The following is a 12,100-nucleotide window of genomic DNA, read 5'->3' as shown; positions in this document are numbered from 1 at the left end:
TAAAGTAAGATAAAAATAGTAGTAGACGATTGAAATAATGAGAAATAATTTAAGGCCGGCGGGCCAATTAGATGTCCTAAATTCAGTAGTTTTCGCGAAGCGTTGTAGGATGAGAAAAAAAACAATTAGCCAAATGAAGTTTTGGGGATAGTTTAATATATATTTGAACTAAAAAAAAAAATGTGTACAATCTCCAACAATATATTGTAAGCCGAGTTATCAATAGATTCCCAGAGCGCCTTGCCACTGAAGTATCCAACTTCTGTACAAGATACAACTTGCAATTTTCATCTGAAAACAAAAAAAAAAGATTATTAATTTTGATGTAATTATCTTCGTTGTGAACTAAGAAAATTGGGAGAAACACGTAAAATTCGAATTTTTGGGGAAGGTAGAAAAAAAAGTGGTTTTTCAAGAAAAAAAAAACTCTTCAACTGGGTAAAAAAGTCGCTTAAAAAAAGTTTTTGGATGTTTTTTAGTTCACATAGAAGAGAAAACAATTCTGAAGATAACGCATTTTGAATGAAATGGATAGCTCGTTTAGTTTTTTTGCAATCGTGTACATAAATTAGGTAAAATCGTGAAAATGAAAAGCCGAGAAAACGCGCTTCAAAGACGTACACAGAAACAATACACTACAACAATAAGCGCACGGTTGCTCGACGCCGCACTACGCTCGGCTCTGTAGCTCTGCAAATACTTGGAATTTAACTCTGAAAATTTGTGTCTCATGTTCTTGAATATCTAAGCTATTGATTTCAGGAAAAAAAAATCGATTTTTTTGACCTTTTAATTGGCCCGCCGGCCTTAAAATACGTTTTAATTAATATTTGAATGTAAATAACATATTTTATGGACAATGTAAATATACAACATATTTCAAATATGTTCATATTTATTATTACATATTTATTTATTTATATGGTACAAATAGCTTATTAGCTGAACATTTTTTTTCACTACATAAAATTTCAATCGCGAAGTTGCTAAATTTCGCCAATATGAAAGTATGTTACCTAAGCAAAATAGAATTATTTCATAGAAGAAATGGATTTTTCATACATTTAATTTACTAAAAAAAAACTTTGAACATATTTACACCTTAGTTTATATTGCTTTGCCCGCGCATATTTGGAGTTTGACTTCGAAGTCGCGATTATTCTTACATTTCTAACTACATTCCTGGTTTCCAAAACGTTTTTTGTCGTCACGTGATCTGGACCCGCAATAAGCTTTTCCCAGTAGCTGTCGAGCTGTCGCATGCCGAATAGTCGTACCATTAAAACTTGTTTAGCAATTCTCAAAAAGCTGGCGCTGTGCTTTGCTAAGCCTTCTCTGTGCACTTCATCCACCCATTTGAAGGTAGGCTCATTGGAAACATAGGGATTATCTAAGTATTCTCTCTGTTGTAACTCTTTGAAAAATGCTAGCCTTTTGGAAAACATGAAGTCTTTTAAAATCAAGATTAATCTGTGGATCTCCGATTCCCTCAATTACTCTATGATGTCCTGACTTAAGGATGTCAGGATGTATTCCATGTCATACTAGTCCTGGACTAAGGGATACAAACTCTTGAGCGAGTAGTTGCTCGTAAGCATACCATTTTGAAAATTAAATGTTTTTTCTAAAAATTTTACCTTTCCTCCACTTTAACTCAACATTTTTAGAGCTAGCAACCCAATGTTTTGCTTACTAGCAAACCTTTCCTAATTTAATCATGCTTTTGAACTACAACTTTTGAAACGTAAAAATCCGAAGCAGATTGCTTTTTTCCACCTTTGTGCACTGTTGTAATGAAATGTGGTCGAAATTTATAATCTCCAAAGTAGGGTATTTAAAAAACAATTTTATTTTTAGCACTACGAGTATATTCTTAAAATAGTTTGGAGAACTGCATTTCTCCAAAAACATGTTAAATTTTTCTGGAAAGTGTACAACTTTGTTGTAGTCATTGTATTTCTGTATCTTATGACATAGGCGCAATTGTCCAATTTATGCAACTCAAATTGTAAGCATTTGCCGCCGTTGATGTTGATACACTTCCGTGCGTCTATAAATATATAAATACATTTTATTCAATTTCTACACAAAATTTCTTAATGCTGTCACCACCCCTAAACCGAATAACAGTTTATCTTCAACGACCTTCCAACTTTTCTCTTGCAACTCACAAACTCGTTCCAGAACTTCAATGACTTCCTCGAAGTCCAATAAATCGATACTATATACACGTAGGAACACGCTTAAATACGCTTGTGCTAACTCGAAGTTAGTGTTTGTATTGAACATATGTTCGATTGTATGTAAAAATGCGACCATTATGCGGGAAGAGCCACCACCAGTCGGGTGCAGTGACTTGATTTCAAAATCAATCATTGAAGGACCTAGTTTCTTAAGGTGATCTACACACTGGGTATAGTTTTTGAGGTCTGTTGCACTGTGAAGCATTTTGCCGAAGTCTGTCAGCGTGCTGAGCCCGCCAGCACCTGGTTGTAGCACTCGGGAGCCATTATTCTCATCCATAGTCTCAGTCGCTTGGCTCATATCAAATTTAACATCTAAACCGGCTATTGTAGGCAGGAAAAATGGTGCTTGTTTTGGTGTTTTCGGTGGAGCTTTTGGTTTATTGCGTTTTTTGATTACTTCCAGATCTAGCAGATTTTGCCAACGAGATGCAGCGGTACCAGAAAGAGTGATTAAATCACTACCAAGTTGCGCTGGTGATTCGTACGTTAAATTAATTTCTGGGCCCACGTCGTTGTCACTCATATCCTGGTCGCCGTCTTCGTCATCGTTAGATTCCTTTAGCTTAGCATTTTCCATAAGATCTGCAACATCCATCTCATCGCTGGCGCTTATTGGCAAACCAACGTAAGGAGCTTTACTGTATGGATTTATGGAACGTAATGTTATCTGGTTGAAAAGCATTTTATTAGCCCACAAATATATTCCAAGATAGTTGACATGCGCAGTTGCGAGAAAGTCACCATTCGGTGACATGGTAAGTGACACACATGGCCGGTCGACTTTGAAGTGATCAATCATGTATGATGATGGTATGTCCCATACTTTGATGGTAGAATCCATGCTTGCGGAAATAAGCCAGCGACTATCTGGACTGAATACCATATCATTCAGTTTTGCAATATGACCTTCAAATTTACGCACTATTACACGTGTATCCACATCTACAATGTGTACAACGAAGTTCACTAAAGCAACTGCAAGCATTGCACTTTCACGATGTATGCGCATTAGAGAAATGCCTTCTGCAAATTTAAGACACTTGATATATTTTTCAGCTGTAAGTACAATAAAGTCGACGTTAATTTTTTGTACAAGTCTAGAATATTGAGAAGTCTTAATATACCGTTTTCTTTGAATGGCCAGAATTTAAGAAGGCCTTGACCACATCCAGTTATAACAAACTGATTTAATATATCAGACACTACACCACGTACAGCTGTTTTATGTGCTGGCGAGCCGTAACTAGCCCGATGGAGGCCACTTTGAATGTTAAAGCGTTCTACATCTCCGCTAGAATAACCTATAGTAATAGAAGTAAATTCGATATAAATGATTGTACTCGGAATGTAATAACCATCTTTGGATGATTTATTACATTTCAGATTGCTTTTTCATACCAATGATTACAAAGTTACAGCAGTGAGTCAACGTCACACATGTTGTAATGGTTTTGTAGTCAATCCGGTTCTTGTTTTGGAATTTACTCGGCACCAGCCGGTGTTCGCCCATACGATTTTTATAGAAGGACCAGGTTGTAGTTTGTATGATGCCCGCATGAATGGCGGCTATGTTATCCCATTCACGTTCTCGTGTCGTCTCGCTTGTGAACTCAATAATTGGGGGCATACGTAAAGCGTACATTTCGAATCGGTCTAAAACAAATACGTAGAAAGCATTTTAAAATTAAATCGTTATTACCTTGAGTTATGAACATACTTCGTTTTTTTGACTTTTTTCTATTATAACTTGCTTTGCCCATACTCTTATTTAATGACTCAGATATGGTACTAAAAACGCGTAAATCACTGTCTTCTCCCGCGGACAGTATTGAAGTGCCACTATTGCCATGGTAGCGTATACACAATGGCGGCCCAGTGTGCCCTTCCCTTGAGCGTAACAAACGTGCGCCATTGTCAGGCATATCGAACATCCACAATTTCATTGAATTATCAGGCGAAGTGGTAAACAGCAAAGGTTCATTATGGAAACAAATTGCGGTGCTAACTGTATCTTCATGTACCTGCATTTGACCGGCAATCTTTAGAAGGAAACAAAATTTAGTATATATACTATATTCACAATTTTTTATGGAAGTGCCAATTTAAAAATCTTACCTTGCGATCTTCCAGATCCCAAAATGCCACATGTCCGTTGGAGCATGCAGTCACCATTATCGGTGGTCCATCCGTTCTGAATGTAATTTGCGATACCTGCCCCCAATCCTGCTTAAATTTCATAAGCACTTCATCAAACTTGAGATTTAACAAAATAATACTGCCATCTTGATGGCCAACGGCTACTACATCTAATGCTGGTGATGGTTGTATACAAGTCACTTTGCTGCCAAATCCAGCAAAAGTGTACACCAAACGATTCTCCTTTATGTTCCAAATTTTTAGCATACCCTGCTGTGAGCCCAATACTATTTTGTTTAGATAAGCTGGTGGATGAGTTATCGCAGTAATCAAAAATTCATCGACATTGAATTGTAATTCTAAATAAACTTCCTCTTTGGCTATGTCCCATACACGCAGCACATTCGCCTCATCCACGGCTATCAAATGCGCAGCAAATGGTAGCAATAAATGTACATTACGTGTGTGACCGCGAAACACGTGTCGTTGATGTTTACCGGCGCGCCAAGCATAAATACAACGGTTACTGGCAGCGTAAGTGTGTACGCGGTCCATAGCTAGTGCCGTGATCTCATCTGGATGAATTGGACCGACGTGTAGCAAACGAAAATGGTTGGCCGTGTACACTTGAAAGGCGCGCCCAATGCAGGTGATAATCAATGTATCCTTACGTCGTCTAACATATCGAATAACAGCTGGAACGTTGTTACTAACAAAACCAAGTGCTCGATTTTGACGGAAGATTACACTGCTATTAACTAAACCTTCGTTTATAGTGTCCTTTGACACTGTTTCACCCGCGTTGGTCATTTATTTGTCCACTTCAGTTAAATTTACAAAATGAAATGTTGTATTTGCTGGCTACGAGTTGCTGCTGTTTCAACATGTGCTCCGATAAGTGAGTACTCGATTTAATTTTATTAAAATATTATCGATATATTTCGATTTTCTATGGAGAAAACAAATCTTAATTATGCGTCTGCCACACGTTCAATATATATTGTGATTTAGTTCGCGTCGATTTTCCTGGATTTCAGAATATTCAGATATTTTGTGATATGCATCACCATCCATCATTATTGCATGACAAGCGTCCAATAAATATTGAGATACTGGATTGAGGACAATAAATTTGCTGAAAATAATGCAGTACATGTTTGTTTACTATGTTGGTGAAGCTAATACTTAATTCCATATTCCGTGCAGAGGCAATATGCATATACATGTGAAAAATGCAAAAAATAAAATATATGCAAACAAAAAAAAGCGCTCACGCCAACGGTTTATAATCTATAAAAACATTTGTCATCACTGTTCCACAAATTGAAATCAATATTTATTGAAATAAATTGCGAAATGAAAAATGCAAGCGGTAATAATGCGTTCACATATGCATTAATCACCTACAAATCCACCAAATTAATCTACCCGTTCACATTTGGCCGACTACCTGCAAAATTGACAATCAGCTGTCAATACTGCTTTGAAAGGTTTTTCTTCATAGAAGTTACTTTGGTGGAATATTTTGGAGTTTTTGGTTTTTTTAATTACACTAGTCTACAAGGAAAAGTATCCGAAATAATTTAAACTAATATCTGCTTCTCTGTCCATGCAAAATTCGGATTGATAACTAAAATTAATTTATTAGTTTGAGTTTTTACGATAATCGTATCTTTCGTGTTTAATGGAACTAGGCCGACAAAATTTAACCAACATTCAGACCCAGAAACCAGACTATATATTTCCGAAGGTTTATGATGCGCTGAATCCAAATCTGGCCTCAGAATTGCTCTATCAGCTCTGGGTTTCGAGATATCCTAACCTAAAAGTGCAAAAAACCCCATTTTTGCCCATATTTGAGGTTATGTAGCCTTGCAGATGTTTTCTTTCACCAAAATTAAAGGATGACATCTTTAAATACAATCCTTCTTTTTTCAAATGGCGTTTTGTTTGCTCAAATATCATTTTTTTTCGCAGAGATATCGCATTTTGAAATTTTCATGTTTCGAAATTTTCCTACACCTGAAAATCGATTAAGATAACATAGACATGATATAGTCGCTTACTAATTTTCTTGGGTTTGAGGGCCTGAAATATATGGATTAATAGTATGTAAATTTGGAGTTTGTGGGAAAGCCTGCTTGCGGTTATGTGGGTTAGCCTGCTCGCGGTATGATAGGGGTGGTTTCTAGGGGTTAGGGCTGTGTGTGACTCGGTACCCAAAGGTTAGATAGTGTAGGGATGTGGTGAGTCAGCACACTTATGGTGTGAGACAAAATTTTAAGAAAAATAAGACTCAATTCAAGAAAATTAGTAATCGAATATATCATGTCTATGTTATCTTAATCGATTTTCAGGTGTAGGAAAATTTCGAAACATGAAAATTTCAAAATGCGATATCTCTGCGAAAAAAAATGATATTTGAGCAAACAAAACGCCATTTGAAAAAAGAAGGATTGTATTTAAAGATGCCATCCTTTAATTTTGGTGAAAGAAAACATCTGCAAGGCTACATAACCTCAAATATGGGCAAAAATGGGGTTTTTTGCACTTTTAGGTTAGGATATCTCGAAAACCAGAGCTGATAAAGCAATTCTGAGGCCAGATTTGGATTCAGCGCATCATAAACCTTCGGAAATATATAGTCTGGTTTCTGGGTCTGAATGTTGGTTAAATTTTGTCGGCCTGTGTTATTATTAACGATATGAAGAAAAGACAAGGAGAAGGAATAGCTAATTTAATTGCGCAATTGGCTGCTAATAATAAACAGTTGGAGGAAATCCGTATGCGACGTTTACTGAGGTTGCAAAAAATTTTGGCAGCAATACGCATGGGAAATTCTATATTACATCTTATAATAAGTAATAACAAGACAAAACGTTTATCGATACACGCTTTTTTCTGTAAAATGAATCCATAATTTATAATATTTAACAAACATTTTATGAGAATTATGTTTACGGGCCTGTTTTCTTTACCGGCATCCATTTCCTTTAGTTTTTCTTTTGATGTTTCTCCTTACATTCGTAATAATAATTATTGATAACACAGAAAACAAGGATTATTGTATAATCTCAGATTTTGGGAGAGAAATTTTGACTTTCAAACCACGAAATAGGAAAAACAAAATGCATGTAAATATTGTTGTTACTCCAGCGACTTCTGCTTGTATACATTCTTGACTTGCAAGCGAAGAGTTGGTATGCATGTCGTGTGTTTCAGGGTCAGTTCTGAACTATTGGGAATTCCACCTGCTGTAGCATTCAGAACGTGGCTTCTAACACGTCTTGGATTTGCGGTAGAAACCTACCTTTATCCAAAGAGATAATAGCTACTTAGCCTTAAGGTTGTTGGGGTTTGATCACGCAGTCGGGGAAAGTATTAGGTTTTGTGTTGTGAAAAAGCGAGCCTTTAGACCAGGTTCGGCAACGTTATGCGACGATATTCTGTGAATCGGTAAACTTTCCAAGTCTAAAAATATTTATTTTTTTCTCGTTCATGGTAAGGGGGCGTCCATAAATTACGTGAGGTGTTTTTTTCAATTTTCTGACCCTCCCTCCCCCCCTGGGGAGATGTCGTGAGATTTTATTCAACCCCTTCCCCCATCCCCCAATCTCACGTGAGATTTTTCAAAATGTGGGTTTCTTATGTAAACGCGTTGGATTGTCATTGTAAAAAGAAAAAAAAGTTGCTTCGAGCTTTTATTTACGACTAGTTAAGACTAGTAATCAAGATCAGATGCTTTTTGGGAACAAGTCATGATGCGCCATCACACCTGGAATATCGAAATCTGAGTAGAAGTTTCAATGAATGTATGGACATCCATATTTAGTGCATATGTACATACGTATGTATGTACAAACTTTGCTTTTAATGATAGAAAAATTTTAAAGATTTTGGCTATCAATATGAGTTTCGCTATTTTGCCTGGAAAAGAAAGTTAGTACTACCACACACGATTGTCATCGACGGCTATCATCAACAGCTCATCGCTGTGGTCGGTATCACCAAGGTAAAGAATTCCAAAAGTCGTTCTAAGAACAATTTCCATTACGCTATCCGTGAATCCTGGATGCCCTGAATGGACATAATGCGAGAATTTCACGTTTTAAAAATTTCTAGTTCGAAGTTTTTTTGTAGGTACTAGGCTGCGGCTGGGAGCCGTTGAAATATTTGTGACTCGATGTGTATTAAGAATGCCATAAACTAAGATGTATGACGATATTTGATAATTGCTTTTGTGCTATCAAAACTAGATTCATGGTGCAGTTGAGCACTTAAACTAGGTTTGGCATTGAGGGCGGGTTTTCAACTGTTGATAATTTTTAAATCTGAATTTTAGCCTGTAAAATTGTGCGTTTAAACTTATGGCAGAGACCGAGAGAGGGATTAACGTTCTCTGCTTATGGTTGGTTTTTTTCTCTCAATAATGTCGAATTCATTCCGTTCTGTACCACAGCTGTCAAACTGCTAATACAAAAATTGATCGTTCACCAGCTGAGTTGAGCACTAGGCTTAACATCAGTTACCATCCTGTTGCAATACGTCAGAAGTTGCATCTACCTGTCACCACCCACTGTTAGAATCATTTCTGGAGGGAGCCACCCCTGTCGGATCTGTACGTTCCCTTTCACCAAGTCCCTGTTCATACCATGAAAAAGTTAGTTTCTAAGTGTGATTTCGTCAGTTTATCTGCATTAGTTTGCTGGTTTATGCACGTCCTTGGCGTTCGCGTCTACGACTTGTCCGCTCACTGTATCGAAGTTGCTGCATCATTTCGGCATTACCTCGTTCCATGCACCTTGACTCTTAAGGGGTTATACGCAGTTATGAAGCAAATAAAAGACGGGTTGTCAAGGATTTATCCTGAAGAAACTTCAGAAAAGCGACACTCTTGGCTACGAATATTACATATACACGTAGCGACGAACTAAATAACTTTTAGGCCAGCGCCGACAGCATGGCGCGATAGCCGAGCGGCTAGCAATGTGAGCTTCCGATCCAAAATTCTTGGTTCGAATCACAAGAAAAAAATTTTTTTTATACAGTTATTTTATTTTATTTTATGATATGTTTATGAGGAGCTTTTTTTCATGGCAGAAATACACTCGGTGTTTTGCCATTGCCTGCTGAGGGGTGAGCGCTATTAGAAAAATAGTTTTCCTTAATTTTGGTGTTTTCACCGAGATTCGAACTGACGTTCTATCTGTGAATTCTGAATAGTAGTCGCGCACCAACCCATTCGGCTACGGCGTTTGTTTAATTTTACTGATGCAAAAATGAGGAAAAATATATGAATAAAGTTTGCTTACTGTTTACACATTTTCCAAAGGTGACGGAGAACCAAAAAAAAAGTCGATTTTCAAACAAATACGAGTGCATATGTGTAATTGTGTTAGAGTTTCGGTCACGCCCCAGCAAAACCTGCGTGTGTTTGTAACATTCAAAAAAATGTAATTGTGTTAGAGTTTCGGTCACGCAGGTTTTGCTGGGGACGCAATAATAGCAATCGCTCATAATAGCAACCGCGTGTGTATTTTTATATTCGTAAATATTTTCATTTTTAAATATTTACCGCAATTATACCGAAAAATAATGCAGAAAAGTGTCGTGAATATCGACAGAAAAAAAATCAATAAATAGCATCACGGAATTCATTCACGAAAATTTAATAAAGTATACACCAGAAGTATCGCGGATACTTAGAAAAGATTACAATAAAGTTCCAATGATTTTAAGTGGCGATTTTAACGTAAATTTTGCATTGGACACAGCGGTTCCTTTAATTGACGTTCTCAATACAACATTCAATTTAAAAACGTGTAACAATCGCACTGAATCGACAACACGATCAAAAACAACCATTGACGCGGTATTTCAAAGACATGTTGACAACATCGAAACCAAAGCATTTGTATCATATTTTAGCTATCATAAGCCACTCGTATCATTTGTTGAAATTGAAAACATTGAGGATGAATAATAATAAAATGAAAAAAATAAAATATGAACTTTATAGCAATATTATAATGAACCTATAATTATCCCGCTCCTAATGCTGCTTTCGTCTCATTCTCTCTCAGTTTGTTTTACGGAAGGTTTCCCTTCTATCGCGTCTAACCGTTCGACTGGTGTTTTTTTATTATTTATTTATTTTATTTTATTATAGAGCGCGCTGCAGGCGATTTCTGGAACCTCCTTTAAAAAAAGACGATTTACGGTGTACATCGTAACTCAGGATTGGATTATCTGAAATCAAAAAACCAAACAAATTTTGTTAATATATTAGATTATCTAGTAATTAATCGTTCGGCTAATCAAAATAGTGAATTTTCACAAAATGGCAGCTTTTAAAAGAAATGATTTCGATTTTTACGTTAAAATTTGGCCGTAAATTGATTATAAAATGGAAAATAAGTATCAGATTTACAAAAGGAACGATTAATTACTAGAAAATGTATCTTTAAAGATTGAGTTAAAACGGTTGACCGATCAAACAAGCCGTTTTCGAGATATCGTGTACACCGACTTGAAAAATGCCGTTTTGAAAAAAACACGTTTAAAGTTTCAATACCTACCTTAAAACGTGGCGAGGCATCTCTACATATTTAGGTATAACTCCGAAAGTATTGCTTAGATCTACTTCAAATTTCGTGCGTATACTTTTGAATATATGTACATTACAAAAATGCAATAAAAAAAATCGATTTTTTTGAAAGTCATAACTGCGTATAACCCCTTAAGCATCAGTTACACTAAATTCTCGAGCGTGACGCTGCAGCTGAAGCTTTCTTCCAGTTTAGCCTTTTGAAGCGGAGACATACAAAAAGCACATGTTCCGGGGCTCCGGCAACTGCTGGTGTGCACTGCTCGCAGTATGGTGTCTCTTCGTGTCCAAAACGATGAAGATACGCTTTGACGAGCAGCCATATCCACTTAGAATATGCAAGAGGTAATCATCTACTTGATGTTGTGTGTAATGGCTATACGTGCAGTGTAGAGGAAGTGAACTTTTGTTATTGTATGCTCAAACGCCGCCGTAGCCGAATGGGTTGGTGCGTGTTTACCATTCGGAATTCACAGAGAGAACGTTGGTTCGAATCTCGGTGAAACACCAAAATTATGAAAAATACTTTTCTAATAGCGGTCGCCCCTCGGCAGAAAATGGCAAACAATGTACTTCTGCCGTGAAAAAGCTCCTCATAAAAATATTTGCCGTTCGGAGTCGGCTTGAAACTGTAGGTCTCTACATTTTATATAATTGGCGCGTACACTCTTTTTAGGTGTTTGGCCGAGCTCCTCCTCCTATTTGTGGTGTGCGTCTTGATGTTGTATATATATATATACAGTAGATTCTGTTTTTATGCGGTTTTGAAATAGTGCGGTTTTTTTTTAATTAAAAAATGCATGTCGACCTATCGGGAATTGTACCTATAAACAAGATTCTAAACCAGCTAAGCAAAAACTCATCACAGATTATATCAAAAATGCTAACCCTACAAGTATGGAACCGCCTGCATCACCATCCAGATCAGACGTGTACATTTCCTCAAGTGACGGAAGTGATTTTACGCCAAATTCTAAACGAATGCGCAACATGCGGGTATTGTCTGATTCTATATTATTTCTGACGATGTAAATTTATTTTTCGATTCTGACGTTTCTTAAATAAAGATATAATTTTTAAAAATACAATTTTTTGTTTATGCGATTTTATT

The 12,100-nt window shown here is 36.7% G+C and overlaps 1 protein-coding gene across 1 annotated transcript; it reads right to left on the bottom strand.

Annotated features, from left to right (window-relative positions):
• Positions 1 to 1,826: 1,826 nt before the first annotated feature.
• LOC128854916 (WD repeat-containing protein 36) lies at positions 1,827 to 5,280 on the bottom strand. Its single transcript, XM_054089375.1, has 5 exons — positions 4,362 to 5,280; positions 3,964 to 4,285; positions 3,645 to 3,899; positions 3,371 to 3,547; positions 1,827 to 3,302 (listed from the first exon to the last, which is right to left on the bottom strand). Exons 1-5 carry the CDS (start codon positions 5,190 to 5,192, stop codon positions 2,083 to 2,085), a joined length of 2,805 nt encoding a protein of 934 aa, XP_053945350.1. The 5' UTR covers positions 5,193 to 5,280; the 3' UTR covers positions 1,827 to 2,082.
• Between the last annotated feature and the right edge of the window lie 6,820 nt (positions 5,281 to 12,100).

Source organism: Anastrepha ludens, chromosome 2 (genome assembly GCF_028408465.1).
Source record: "Anastrepha ludens isolate Willacy chromosome 2, idAnaLude1.1, whole genome shotgun sequence".
NCBI lineage: Eukaryota > Metazoa > Arthropoda > Insecta > Diptera > Tephritidae > Anastrepha > Anastrepha ludens.
Note: the sequence above shows the minus strand (reverse complement) of the source record. Positions and strands in the feature narration are given on the sequence as shown.

Excerpts from the sequence above, each read along its gene's own strand:
- LOC128854916 (XM_054089375.1), bottom strand. The coding sequence starts at position 5,192 with ATGACCAACGCGGGTGAAACAGTGTCAAAGGACACTATAAACGAAGGT. Across the intron at positions 4,286-4,361 it reads GGGATCTGGAAGATCGCAAG|ATTGCCGGTCAAATGCAGGT; the intron begins GTAAGATTTTTA and ends TTCCTTCTAAAG. Across the intron at positions 3,900-3,963 it reads AAAAAAGTCAAAAAAACGAA|ACCGATTCGAAATGTACGCT; the intron begins GTATGTTCATAA and ends TATTTGTTTTAG.